At 43.7% G+C, this 14,089-nt stretch overlaps 1 protein-coding gene across 1 annotated transcript in view; it reads right to left on the bottom strand.

The window, feature by feature from the left end:
* Positions 1–563: 563 nt before the first annotated feature.
* The window catches only part of ZDHHC8 (zDHHC palmitoyltransferase 8), a 146,003-nt gene continuing 132,477 nt past the window's right edge, over positions 564–14,089 (bottom strand). The window contains exon 11 of the mRNA XM_081174826.1: positions 564–12,945. Coding sequence (XP_081030952.1) covers positions 12,762–12,945 — 184 coding nt within the window. The 3' untranslated portion in view covers positions 564–12,761. The remainder of the gene's footprint in view (positions 12,946–14,089) is intronic.

The following is a 14,089-nucleotide window of genomic DNA, read 5'->3' on the forward strand; positions in this document are numbered from 1 at the left end:
TGAGAGATCTGAACCAAATGTTATAAGGCCAGTGCAGACCCCTAAATTATAGTGATTGTTTCTAATTCATGCATATATTGGCACAGGCAGATTTTACGCAAATATGGACCCTCTTTTCTTCTTTTTGCAGGGTGTGTGTTTTGTTGGTGGCACTATAGTGCGCAGTCAAGAGCCTTTACTAATTAGGCACAGTACATAAAACACAAACATCATCCAGCATTGTATTCTCACAGAGGCCAGGCAGCTGCCCATAGGAAGCCTGCAAGATGGCCCTAGAAGCAAAAGCACTTTTCCTACTTGTGATTCCCAGATACTGGCCTTCAGAGGCATACTTCCTCCAACACTGGAGCCAGAACAGTGGAGAAGAGACAGTAATGGACTTAACAAGATTGAACAGTGGTCTGATTCAGCATACAGCTCCTTATATCCCATACAAAATTGTGATATGAGGTACTTTTGTGCCTCTTTCCCAGAACCCACTACTGTATGTTGATAAGTCAAAACAAAGTGCTTAAATGCTACAATCCCCCTCAAAAAAAACACACCACATTAACTCAAGAAGCTGAAAAATATATACATATGTATTGAGAGCCACAGAAATTAGAATTACAGACGGAGGTCCACAAAGCCTGAACAGATACATTCCAAAAATTCAAGGTAGTAGAACAGGTGAAATACAGACTGTTAAAGAGATCCCAATGACAAGGTCCTCAAACCATGCACTTGGTAACAACATTGCCTCCAGTCTTCCAGTCAGTTTTGTCTTTATCTTTTAGGCTCTGGTGTAGATCACTCCAAACACTTTAGTGGCCACCATTTTGGTCAGGGATGAAGAACCTGGAACTCCTCCAGTTGCTGTTGGGCTCCAGCTCCCATGAACCTCAGTTGGCCATGGCCAATAGCATGGAATGATTGCAGCCGTAGTCCATCATCATCTGGGAGAGCTACAGTTTCCCCATTCCTGATTTAGGGTCTTCCTACAGGCATGTAGTCCTCACTTGGGAGAGGCTCCCTTGTAGTCCCAATAATACAATAAACCTGGGCAAATATTTACACAATCCTGGGTTTGCCTTCTTCAGCAAGCCAACTTTGCTGCTGCATATCGGATTTTCAACATTAAAGCATACATCTGCATAGTTTTCATGTGTGCATGTATGTGTGGTTGTTGGGGTTTTTTTTACAGTTGAGGTTATCTACCGAAAGAAAGGTTATTTCATTTCACTTATATATATATTTATATATATATACAAAATAATAAAGGCCTTGGGAATCTCTTTGATACCTCTGAAAACACAGTTGAAAACTTGTCAGCCATTCCCATGAAAAATATATATCCGAAAGGAATGTTCTCTGTTCTCCCATCCTTAACATTGCAAGAGCCCTTTACTTTGTCATCATCAACTAGATTTTTTTTTTTTTAAAAAGCATATCAGGGTAAATTCTGGTCTTCAACCCAAGCAGAAACATAGTACATGGAGTGTCTCTCATAAACTGTTCTCCGTTGCTAATTCAGACAAAGAAGTAAAATGTTAAGGCTTCAAGTTAAAAAAAAATCAAAAAATCAAAACTAATCTCTCTCTCTTTCTCTCTCTCCCTGCAAATATAAAACCCACATAATGCCAGAAATCTCAGCATTTTTTATCGTGAATTCAAGCTACAATACTGCAGTTTGCCCAACTCAGTGAAATGACAGTGATGGGAGGAGACGGGATGGCACACCCCAAATCTGTAATGCAAAACTATTGCTGTTTCTTCAGTAAGATGGAGACTTCAATGCAAAAGCTGAATTGTACGGACCACATTTAAGAACGTAATAAGATTCCTGCTGGATCAGACCAAAGGCCTATCTTGTCCAACATGCTGTTCTCACAGTGACATAGCCCTCATGACTCCTGGCCAGTGATAGCCTGATCTGCCATGAATTTGTCCAATCCCTGCCCACATTGATTGTAACCGAGACATCTTGCGATTGCATATTCCATTATCACACTGTGCGAAGCATTTCCTTTCATCTGTTTTGCATTTCCCACCAAAGATTTGCTTGAAAGGGTGTTTGAAGTACAGGCTTTGAGAAAACTAAGATTTACCTGCACTCAATCATTTATTGTCAGCTTATTCTGCCTTGATCATAATAAAGGATCCATGTCTGGTGTAGAACATCAGAATGAGGGGAACCCAAGTTACATCTTTGGCATGTTGTTTTATGGCCCCCATAGGTGACTCCATCTAATTTAACCAACCGGAATAAATGACTGTGTAATCCCATAAATATCTAGTCACAAGTGAGCCCCACCAAGTTCAATGGGACTTGACTCCCAGATTATAGGATTGTAGCTTCATTCTCACATCGGCCTTTGTTTTACCCAATCAGGAGCTGGAAAAACACACCAGCTTGCTTGAACTTGATTGGATGCCTGTGTCCCCGATAGTTAAAAGAGTTAGCCAAGATCCAATGGGGTGTATGTGAAATCAGAGCATATGCCCTGAGTCTTATAATACGGGATACCCTTTGCTTTGGGACGCGGGTGGCGCTGTGGTCTAAACCACAGAGCCTAGGGCTTGCTGGTCAAAAGGTCGTGGTTCGAATCCCCGCGGCAGGGTGAGCTCCCATTGCTCGGTCCCTGCTCCTGCCAACCTAGCAGTTTGAAAGCATGTCAAAATGCAAGTAGATAAATAGGTACCGCTCCGGTGGGAAGGTAAATGGCGTTTCTGTGCGCTGCTCTGGTACGCCAGAAGCGGCTTAGTCATGCTGGCCACATGACCCGGAAGCTGTCTGTGAACAAACACCGGCTCCCTCGGCCAGTAAAACGAGACGACTGGACTTAACAGTCAGGGGTCCCTTTACCTTTACCCTTTGCTTCAGCAATCGCCAGGTAAATGGGTAACCAAAAAGAGGAGAAGCAATTCCCTCCATTTTCTCTTGCTCTGTCCTTCCCCAAAATCCCCCTGCTTACAGTTGATGCTGAATAGGCTCTTTTCAATGGAGAATGGGCTATTTCAGGGCTCACCCCACTGCCAAGGAAACAGCCCCGGCATCATTATTGTCACTTTTTAGACACTGGGTTAAAAGACATTTTTATTTACCCAGGCTATTGGTGGTTATGGTTTTGAAATCATACTTCTGCGTGATTCTAGCCTTAATTGTGGTGCTCAGCTTTTAGCGGGGTGGGGTAGGATTCATATTTTTTAATTCTATTTTTGGATAAGCACATGGCAGTGTTCATTTTTAAAATTTTATTTGGCTTTTATTTTATCTGTTGGTACTTTATCTTCCTGTTAAATTGCCCTGCAGCATTTTATTTTTTTTAAACAAAGCGACAAACAAATGCAATAAATAATATTACTGACAAAAGAGAAAGAGACCAAATCAGTACACAGAGAAACAACCCCTTCAGGTCTTCAGAGCACCTCGGTTGAGACAAGCCTGGCTGGATCAAAGCCTGTGTGCGAATCAAAACTGGCACCTATGAACTGTAAACTTTTATGGGATGCAGTAGCCCTGTTCATATAGGGTGTCATGTGCCACCTCTTGCTCCGTTGATGTTTGTGACCCAAGTTTTATAAGTATGCGTGGAACCATAAGAGATCCAAAGCTTAAGTGCTGATCCAAAGGTATCTATTTAAATCTATTACTGATTCGGGAAATTATCCTGTCTTTCCACAACCTTCCACCTTTTGTCCATTCCCTCCCCCACCTGCCACAGACACCCCTGCAATCCTGTTTGCCACCATAAATCTGCCCAATTCAGTGGCAAATTTAGCAAAACGGAAGGAATCTCTGGATTGACACCTGACAAGCTCGTCCTAACCTGTACGTGCACCAAAACCACGCTGAACTCTCTGGGCCTTTCTTCTTAGCTGATGTATTTAGAATCACAGCATTAGACAGAAATAGGGCAGAACTGGGTGCCTCTGCCTTTTTCAGGTTAATGCTAATCTGCAGATGTAGACTTCCAGGAAGATTTGAATAATTTACTGTTGTCTCTGGGCCATTCAGGCTATTTTAAATGCAAACTTCAAAGAAGAAGAAGGGGGGTGGAATCCGGGGCTATCATAAGCCTATTAATATGAAATGTATCTCCCCATCCCAGAGGAGTCTTGTGTCTGGATTTAACGAGCTACTGTTTGCAGCTTGTGTGTGCACGGATCCATCATACATCTTAACCTAATATGTCTCCCCCAAATGCATTCAGTTTTCAACCTCTATCCCTACAGCTACTGCAGCTTGGTAATGAAAGCTTCAGAATCACCCAACCCACACATAAAAATTAAGTGCTACTCAGAGTAGACCTATTGAAGTTAATGCACCAAAATTAGTCATGTGCATCAGTTTCAATGGGTCTGATCTGCATGGGACTAGCATTAGATACTGTCCATAGTCTTACCCAGGGGTCAGCAAACTTTTTCAGCAGGGGGCCGGTCCACTGTCCCTCAGACCTTGTGGGGGCGGACTACATTTTTTTTGGGGGGGAATGAACGAATTCCTATGCCCCACAAATAACCCAGAGATGTGTTTTAAATAAAAGCACACATTCTACACATGTAAAAACACTAGGCAGACCCCACAAATAACCCAGAGATGCATTGTAAATAAAAGGGCACATTTTACTCAAGTAAAAACACACTGATTCCCAGACTGTCTGTGGGCCAGCTTTAGAAGGTGATTGGGCCAGATCCGGCCCCCGGGCCTTAGTTTGCCTACCCATGGTCTTAACTTTGAGCAGGTATTCTGAAGTCTCAGCTGGGCAACACTGAAGGTAACCTTTACCAATCATCTGTAGCTGATATTTCCCCCCACAAAGTCAGGTAAGCACTGCTATCACTTGGCTGGCATTTCAGTAAACTAGGCTGCATCCTAAATCAGTTAAAAGGTGAAGTCAATACATAATAGATAAAGGCCTTTCAGCCGTTTGGGCTTCACAGCTTGAAAGGACACAAGTGCAATGCAGTGAATCAAAAACGTGGCACCGCTGTCAGTCTCTCTGTGTACCAGCTGCCCCTTTTACATATTAAAAATAAGTTTTAAGAGCACCGCAATTAGCACCCATGTGCCTAAGTTATTTGCTGCCTTATTGTGTGTGCTTTTAAACATTAAGGAAAAAAATCCAAAGGGGTCTGCTGCTGTAGTTTGGTTGCATCTGTGGTTGAGGCAAGATTCCATCTTTGTGAGTTCCAATATGAACCAGTGTGAATGACGACGCTTGAAAGAATGGATTGTGCACATACCCAGAGTAGACCCACTGAAATTAGTGGACACGGCTAACTTAGGTGCTTTCATTACAATGTGTCTACTCTGAGTAGAACTGAGTTGGACCTACAGAGCCTAGGACTTGCCGATCAGAAGGTCGGCGGTTCGAATCCCCGCAATGGGGTGAGCTCCTGTTGCTCGGTCCCTGCTCCTGCCAACCTAGCAGTTTGAAAGCACATCAAAGTGCAAGTAGATAAATAGGTACTGCTCCGGTGGGAAGCTAAATGGCGTTTCCGTGTGCTGCTGTAGTTCGCCAGAAGCGGCTTAGTCATGCTGGCCACGACCCGGAAGCTGTACGCCGGCTCCCTTGGCCAATAAAGCGAGATGAGTGCTGCAACCCCAGAGTCGGCCACGACTGGACCTAATGGTCAGGGGTCCCTTTACTTTTACCTAACCTAGTGTGTGGATTGGAACAAACAGGGGTGTTGTCACAGATGAGTTGACAAGGCCTCAAATCTCTTCCTATGTGCTCTGAGTATTTCTGGGTTGGGTAATTGGGGGTGACCTAGGTTACTGAGTAAATCATCCTCATCCTCATCATTATTATTGGAGGATGATAAATTGATTTGAGACGGCTTTATCTAGAGATGATTTGGGGTTAATGAATGGAGGTGAGGGAAGGGGAATTGGGTGCAATGAGTGGGAATGAGTGGGAAATTAGCTAGCTTGTGACATTTATATTTTAAATTTGACTCTATTCATACAAATCAGCATATGCTAATTTTATGCATTTCTGTGTATTTGGGCCCATGTCCCAAATCTGTTAAGTACACAGCAACAACTCTGGGAACACAGCTAGCCATTCGTCTTTGCATTTTGCCAAATTTTGCAATGCAGCATTCAAGTTTTAGGTGTTTTTTTAAAAAAATATCAAAATAGGAATGCATATTTTGATAGAAAATGTGTTCAAAAGATACATATTTAAAATATGTACTTAAACGCAAACCTTTGAGCAGTGGTTTTTTAATTGAAGATGGATGCAGAAACAGGGCACAGCAGAAGGGACTTGCGTGAACACTTAGGAAGTGAGATGGCCCAGAAACTGAATGATTTAGCTATCCCTAACCTACTGAAGCCAAAACCACAATAAATCTTGTGGCACCTTAAATGCTAACACATTTATTAGGATACAGACTTTCCTGACCCTGAGAACCCTCTTCATTGAATTCACAATGCATCTGATGAGATTAGTCTGCAAGCTCATAAACAGCTGCATTGTCCCAGTGAACTCAATGGGCTTGCAGGGGTCAGCAAACTTTTTCAGCAGGGGGCCAGTCCACTGTCCCTCAGACCTTGTGGGGGGCCGGACTATATTCTGAAAAGAAAAAAAATATGAACGAATTCTTATGCCCCACAAATAACCCAGAGATGCATTTTAAATAAAAACACACATTCTACTCATGTAAAAACACCAGGCAGGCCCCACAAATAACCCAGAGGTGCATTTTAAAGAAAAGGACACATTCTACTCATGTAAAAACACACTGATTCCCGGACCATCTGTGGGCCGGATTTAGAAGGCTATTGGGCCAGATCAAGCCCCCGGGCCTTAGTTTGCCTACCAATGGGCTTGCTTCTCTTACTTCTGAGTAGGCATGCATAGGATTGCACAGTTATTTTAGGAACAGAACAGAATACAAACAATGAACAGATAACAAAAGCAGCTTACCAAAAACAAAACAGTAGAATAATACCTCCATCAAAACAACAATCAAAAGACAACAGTACTAAAACTCCAGGAAAAGACCCACACTATAATGAATTAAATTACTAATGCTAATCACTAATTAAATTCTAGCTTGAATTAAAATATTTTACCATCCATCGAAAGGCACAGAGGGAGCCTAACAAATTTGGCCCAAAAGGAGTTTCTTCATTGTGGTGCCAGCACAGAAAAGGCTCTGTATCTCATGCCCTGCACTCCCTGCCAGATCTCACATATGGACAATATTGTAGAGATTCAGGGTCTGTAAGGCTGATTACAAAGCCTGAGCAGATTCACACAAAAGCAGGTACTATAGCTTCTGAGATAATCCAGTCCTAAACCATTTAGGGTTTCAAAGGCCAATTATCACCACGTTAAATTGAGCCTGGAAACAAACAGATTACCAAAGCAGATGAAGTAAAATTGGAATTATATGCTCTAATAATCTCCAAGCACCAGTTAATCTTCTTTTGCAGGGCAGAAGTGGGCTCTGGGGCCATGAATGCTTCTAACACAATGTATTTGCCACAACATAAGGTGCCACAAGACTTCCCACTGTTGTTGCTGTAGGTGCAAACTATCCCAAAGAATTGGGAAGGGAGAAATTTCTTGCTGATGTCATGGAAAGCCAGCCAATCAGCATCATGAACAGACAACCAGCTTTGGCTGCAAACTTTCAGAATTATTATGTTTCAGAGTTTTGCCCGGGAGACAAGGAGTCGTTATGGTTGGAGTCGTTATGGTTATGGTAAAAGGATTCCCAAGCTAGTCGCATTGCTTCTTAAACATTACATTTGTCTTTCCCCTAAAATCATGGAGTTTGCTTATTATGCAAAGGATCAGGTGCTAGGTTGCCAGTGCCAGCGAAAGGAAAGACCTCACCCCCTTGCCTGCTGTGACATTGTAGTCTAATTACACACATCCTGTCTTCGAACACTAAGCACTATCAATACGGATGCTCCAATATCCCAAGGCAGCCCTCTGCACACCACTGTTGCTTTTCACTGTCCCATTTTTAAACTAACAATTTTAACCACCCCACCAGCACAGTGCAAAGTCACAGCTTGTATCCAATGGTAAACCCCACTCAGAGCAGACCCACTGAAATTAATGGACATGGCTAACTCATTGTCTATGGGACGCGGGTGGCGCTGTGGGTTAAACCACAGAGCCTAGGACTTGCCGATCAAAAGGTCGGCGGTTCGAATCCCCGCAACGGGGTGAGCTCCCATTGCTCGGTCCCTGCTCCTGCTAACCTAGCAGTTCGAAAGCATGTCAAAGTGCAAGTAGATAAATAGGTACCACTCCAGCGGGAAGGTAAACAGCATTTCCATGCGCTGCTCTGGTTCACCAGAAGCAGCTTAGTCATGCTGGTCACATGACCTAGAAGCTGTACGCTGGCTCCCTCAGCCAATAAAGTGAGATGAACACCGCAACCCCAGAGTCAGTCACGACTGGACCTAATGGTCAGGGGTCCCTTTACCTAACTCATTGTCTAATTTCCATGTGCTGTTCTATGAGTCTGATCAGCTGAAACACTTGGACCAAGTTCATGCTCTGGTACTAAACTAACTCCATATATTTTGTTGGCACGTATACCCATGTGAAGTCTGCAGGCATGAGCCTTCCAGCCCCAGGCTGTGATCCTGTGTGCAGTTACAGGAAAGCAAGGGCAGGCTCACACAAGTCTCCAGAACCATACATGCACTCGGGCGGCAGATCTGTGCATGCACAGCCACTCACACATACATACCACATACATGATGGAATGTGATGCAGCTGTACACATGTACATTCCTCCATCTGCACCTCCCCAGTTTTCTATGATTCCTCCACCCTTGTTCTCTCAGAAGGCAGGATCAGAGGATGCCACACATTTTGGTGCGCACTGAGTAGATTGTATTCGTTTTGCTAGACATTGCGCTGTTTCCAAATTGGAGATGGCATAAAACTGGCCACATGTTCTGTTGAAATTTCGCTCGGTAGTTCATCATTCTGTTAATAAATATCCTTGCACCTTTCAGTGAACATAAGAATGATGCTTCTGAGTCTCAAAATTGTAGTTTGAGAAATCGCCTCCGCTGCGCCGACCCTTTAGCTGAACCCCAGGCAGACAGAACCACAGGGCTAGTTGGCTTCAGAAGACGAAGACTAATGACAAAACAAATAAACAAACCCACAGGTGCCATGAAACATTTCCTGATCCAGAGTGCTCATAGAGCGATGTGCTTATCCAGGTGCAAAATCCTGTACCATTCCCATGAAACACTTTTTTTGGGGGGTTGCCTGCAGTTTAGACTTGGAACCTTTGCAGCCTTTTTTGTTTCCTCTTTAGAATCTTTTAGCAGTCCCCCCGCTCCCCTTATCTAAGAAACCAAAACAGTTGGGAAAATAATGAAACAAGGATGAGAGAAGAAAACTTAAAAGGCACTGAAGGTTCAAACCAGACATGGTGTTGAATACATCTTTGCATCTGATCTGCAGGTTTAGTCAAATGCAAAATCCATCAGTTGGAGGCTGGGGGCGGAATATGACCCATTTATAATGGGATTAAGAGAAGAGCGGAGGGGGGAATTCAACTTCCTCTTGCGATGTGGCCATCCTGGGGAGAAAACCTTCTTAGGAAGGCCATATACTGAGTCAGATCATTGGCTCATCTAACTCAGTATTGTCTATACTGACTGGTCACAGCATTACAGGATTATAAACAGGGCTCTGTCGCTGTCCCACCCAAAGATGAGGGGTCTGAACCTGATCTTTTGCATGCAGAGCATATGTTCCACCACTGAAGTATGGGTCCTTCCTACTTCTGAAGCATGCATTGACTTGGGGAGGAAATCCCACCATTGATATCAATGGTAACTTTCCTTCCAATGCAAACGTCACCTCCAGATTAAGGATTTTCCTCTGGTGGCAGCAGAGGAGGAAAGGATTAACTTGACCACTCCCCGCCTGCATGGATCCCATTCATTATCAGTGGTTGACCGGAAGAACCAGAAGCATGCCCCAGAGAAGGATCCATGCCTCTTCTATCAAAACCACTCTGCAGAGAGGAAGCCAGCTGTGGCTGTCACCAGCTGTGTGAATTTGCAGGGTGCCAGTGCCGGCTGAAGGGCTCTCGACTGAGAGGGCCTAAATATGCTAAAACAAAACACTCAAGTTTTTGAAAGCAGAGCTGTTTCGAGAGTCGGCTGGACGTGACTTGGCTGCATGGTCCGCTGAAGTTGTGTGTGTTTGTATTTATTGCCACGTTTAGTTAATTTGATGTGCGTGGTTAAATGCAGCAATGCAGGGAGGGGGCAAGAATAAGATCAGGATTGTTGGCGCTGCAGTGAGATCCTAGCTTAGTGGTAGAGACAGTCCCAGAATCAATTCCAGGTACCTGCAGCTTGAAAAAGATTTGGGTGGAAGGATCAGCCAATGGGCAAGACTCTTTACTTGAGACCCTTGGTGGGCCGCTGACAGTCAGGGCAGATAATACTAGATGAACACATACAAGGCATAAGGCATCTTTCCGTCTTCTGCTGAGGAAACCGGGGCTAACTTTTCCACTCAATGGCTGTTGGTCCATTAGGGCGAATGGGGTACTGCCCCACCAACCTCAGTCTGCCCTCAGCCAATCCCTACCTGCCTCCTTACTTACAGCCAATCCAGGGGTTGCCCCGACTGTCACCTTCCTCTGCCCTAGTCTAACTGTTGCCCTTGTAAAACACAGTAGGGAGGAGGCTAGGGACTAAATAGAGTAAGTTGGCTCTGCTTGTCATTTGCTCTGGCGCCACCTACTGTTGGCCTCCCTGCCTTCTACCCTACCAGTTCGACTGGCACCTGACATCACTGTTTCAGTTATTATTTGGTGACTCCCTTGCCTTGTAGCTGGTGGTTGTGCTGCAAGTGAAAAATTCCAGGTTTCCCTGTGCAGAACAAATATAAACTTAATGGAGGCCATTTTTAACTGGTAAATAGAACAGGATTTACCTCCTCCCTACTCAGCACTGTAGTCACGATCTCATTCAGGTCTCCTGCAAATGGTCTCTGGTGTCACCTCTCATTTATACACCTGGATGTAGAGGTTAAACTTTTAAAAACTCTTACCCCTTCACTTAGGGACACTTATAAAAGAAATCATTTGAATAATAAAAAAGAAAGGTTTAAGGCAATCACGTTAAGCATCAGGTCCCTAAATGCAATGCTTTTTCAACTTGCTTTTCTCTAAAAACGTGCAAATCCAATAGTGTCCGTGATTGACAACTCTGGGGCGGCAGGACAAGAAACACTTTCTAATTCAGAGAATGAACATCTTGAATCTTTGTAAACAAGTCGCTTGAGGATTTCCTTTTGTCTCCAGATTCCCATTCATGGGAGCTCTAGCCAGCGTGAGCACCAGCACTGGAATATACCTGACTTGTCTCTAAATATTTAGCGTTCACTGATCATCAGGCAAGCAATAAAATTTATCTCCTACAGGCACGTGCCCGGCTGACAATCACACACTATCAGTTACGCACGCAATCCTGTGCGTGCACACACACACACACACACACAGCAAATTTCGACAGATCATATAATACCTTGCACTGAGATTATACACACTGCACCTGTGCAAGACAACACATTGTATTACAGCCCATCTCCAGTAGCACAAAAAGAGGAGGAAGGAGGGTGGCTGTTTACATTAATAGGTTACCATCCGAATATTTGATTTTCTCTCTCTCTCTCTTGAGCAAGACAGGCTTTTTTCTTTTTTTAAAAAAAACCTACCTAAAATTGTCCAAGGAAGAAAACTGTCCTTACTTGTTTAATGGTTCTAGGACATGGACAGATGCAGTTGTTGACACAGAATCTCCTACACGACCACAAATGGCAATAGGGTAACTAAGAAACCGCCCCTTTCCTTATTTTGCCCATATAGACCAGTCTCCAAGATGGTTGCTGGATGACTACTGGTGAACCCACTAGCCTCCTTCAATTGAAGAGGGATACAATCAACATCACTTGGGAGGTCTTCCTCATGTGTTTGCTCACCAATGCAGAGATCCATACATGGTCACTTGTGCGCATGACCTTCAATGTACCTGTGAGCTTCCCCATTCATTCCAATGGAAGAAGCAGATCTGTCCTCATGAACATGAGGACAGGCACAAGGAATCTGCATTCTCCCCGGAAATGAACCAGAAACCATTGTAGGCAAGGAACAAGCCAACCCTGCTGATTGGGGGCAACAGTCTGCTACATACTCAATTTCTCCAAACAATTGAACAGTTTGATCACTTGTAGGCCAAACCCGCTACCCAAATATGTAAAACCCTTGTTGGGCTCAGCCGCTCCTTCATATTCTTTTCCATCAACCCTGGAGAGTTTAAGAGAAAACACTAAGCCCACATGAAATTGTTTTTAGACCACAGCACGACAATGTCCACATGACAAGGTTTGGTGGACAGAGACAAACGCACAATAGCTTTCCCATTCTCTTCCACGCACAAAAAACCCAAAAAACCCTCTGAATTGTGGTGCCATACGTCAGCAGATGTTAAATTAGTTCCCAATTGTCTGTTCAGGATAGTTTCCAATGAGCTGTACAAAGTCTGATTCCTTCAAGAATAAGGCTGCAGCTGGTTTTTGGCCAGGAAAAAAAAAAGATTGTGTGTATGTATTTTTTTTTTAATAAAAACAACACAAAATAATACAGAAAGGTCACCATCAGCTGCTGCTCCTACTTTTCATCTTGTTGGCATTATTGTGTGACTCTTCACAGTGCACCTAGCTTCATGGCCGGGTTTGCGGATGGCTCTTTATATTACGAATTTCTTTTTATACTGAAATTTCGTAGGTTGTTCCACCCACTCCAGACACTTTCTTAACGTTTGAGTGTCTAGCAGGACTCATGGGGGCCCCCTGAGAGCTAGACGTTGAACCTAGCCGACACTCTACTCTGGAAATTCCTTTTGGCTGTCCATTAATTTTACTGTGAGGTGTCTTCAACTGGATGTCTTCCCTGTGTTGGAAGAAAGACAATGGGATTGGGAGTTAGTAGACAGAAAGCAACAGAAGCCAAAGCTCAACATAAACTTCCAAGAGGTTGTTTATGCTCTGGTTCCGCAAAGAACAGCCAAGAGAACACATTCGCAAGAGCCACTTGCTTAGGAGACAGAAAGACCTAATATGAACCATTGTTGTAGTCACTGAGTTTTGTTTACGAAGACAGCTTTTTTTCCTATGGCAGGGGTGGGGAATCTGTGGCCTGCTAGATACTGGACTACAATTCCCATCATCCCTGAACATTGGCCATGCTGGCTGGGGATGATGGGAGGTGCAGTACGACGACATCTGGGGGGCCACACGTTCTCCAGCTTTGTGATATGAAATTAGCTCAGAAGAAAATGGCTCCATGTGTTTATGGTGGGAAAAAAACATGTTGTGTACAGGACTGATTGGCTGAAATATCACTCACCCACATACCCAAAGCAGTTTTTACTCAACACTTAAAAAAATATATAATCTGGTTTAAGAAGAGAGAAGGATGGGCATACATTTAATTTAACAGATATGTGCCATTTTATTCATTTTTCAAAACCGGGCGGCTCGGCTGAAGTATGGCAAAAGGCAGTGTCTAATGAACTGCACTTGATTCGCTGACTGATATTATTATTTATTTATTTATTTATTTATTTATTTATTTATACCCCACCCTTCCTGGTTCAGAAAACCGGGCTCAGGGCGGCTAACAACAAATTTAAAACACTTAATTGATGCAACAAAAAAACAGCATAAAATACCGTATAAAACGTGAAGAACAATAAATTCAGAATTCAAAAATCAGTTTAAGGGGGAAATCCATCCAATAAACATTAGATGATCACCAGGGCTAGCTGGCTAAATTAGTCCTATTTGGGCCAGCGAGGAGACCAGGGGAGAATTAGCTGTGGGATCCCAGAGCGGGTAATCATCATAAAACGGGGAGGGAAGGAAGGGGAATAAAAGATCAGGCTAAGTTCAAATTGAAAGCCAGGCGGAATAGCTCCGTCTTACAGGCCCTGCGGAAGGAAGTTAAATCCTGCAGGGCCCTGATCTCATCTAGCTGTCAAAGGTGGTGGGGAAGCCAGGCTTCGGTTTCAGGAGAAACACAAACATACCAAGTC

Source organism: Podarcis bocagei (genome assembly GCF_964188305.1).
Source record: "Podarcis bocagei genome assembly, chromosome: 16".
Taxonomy (NCBI): domain Eukaryota; kingdom Metazoa; phylum Chordata; class Lepidosauria; order Squamata; family Lacertidae; genus Podarcis; species Podarcis bocagei.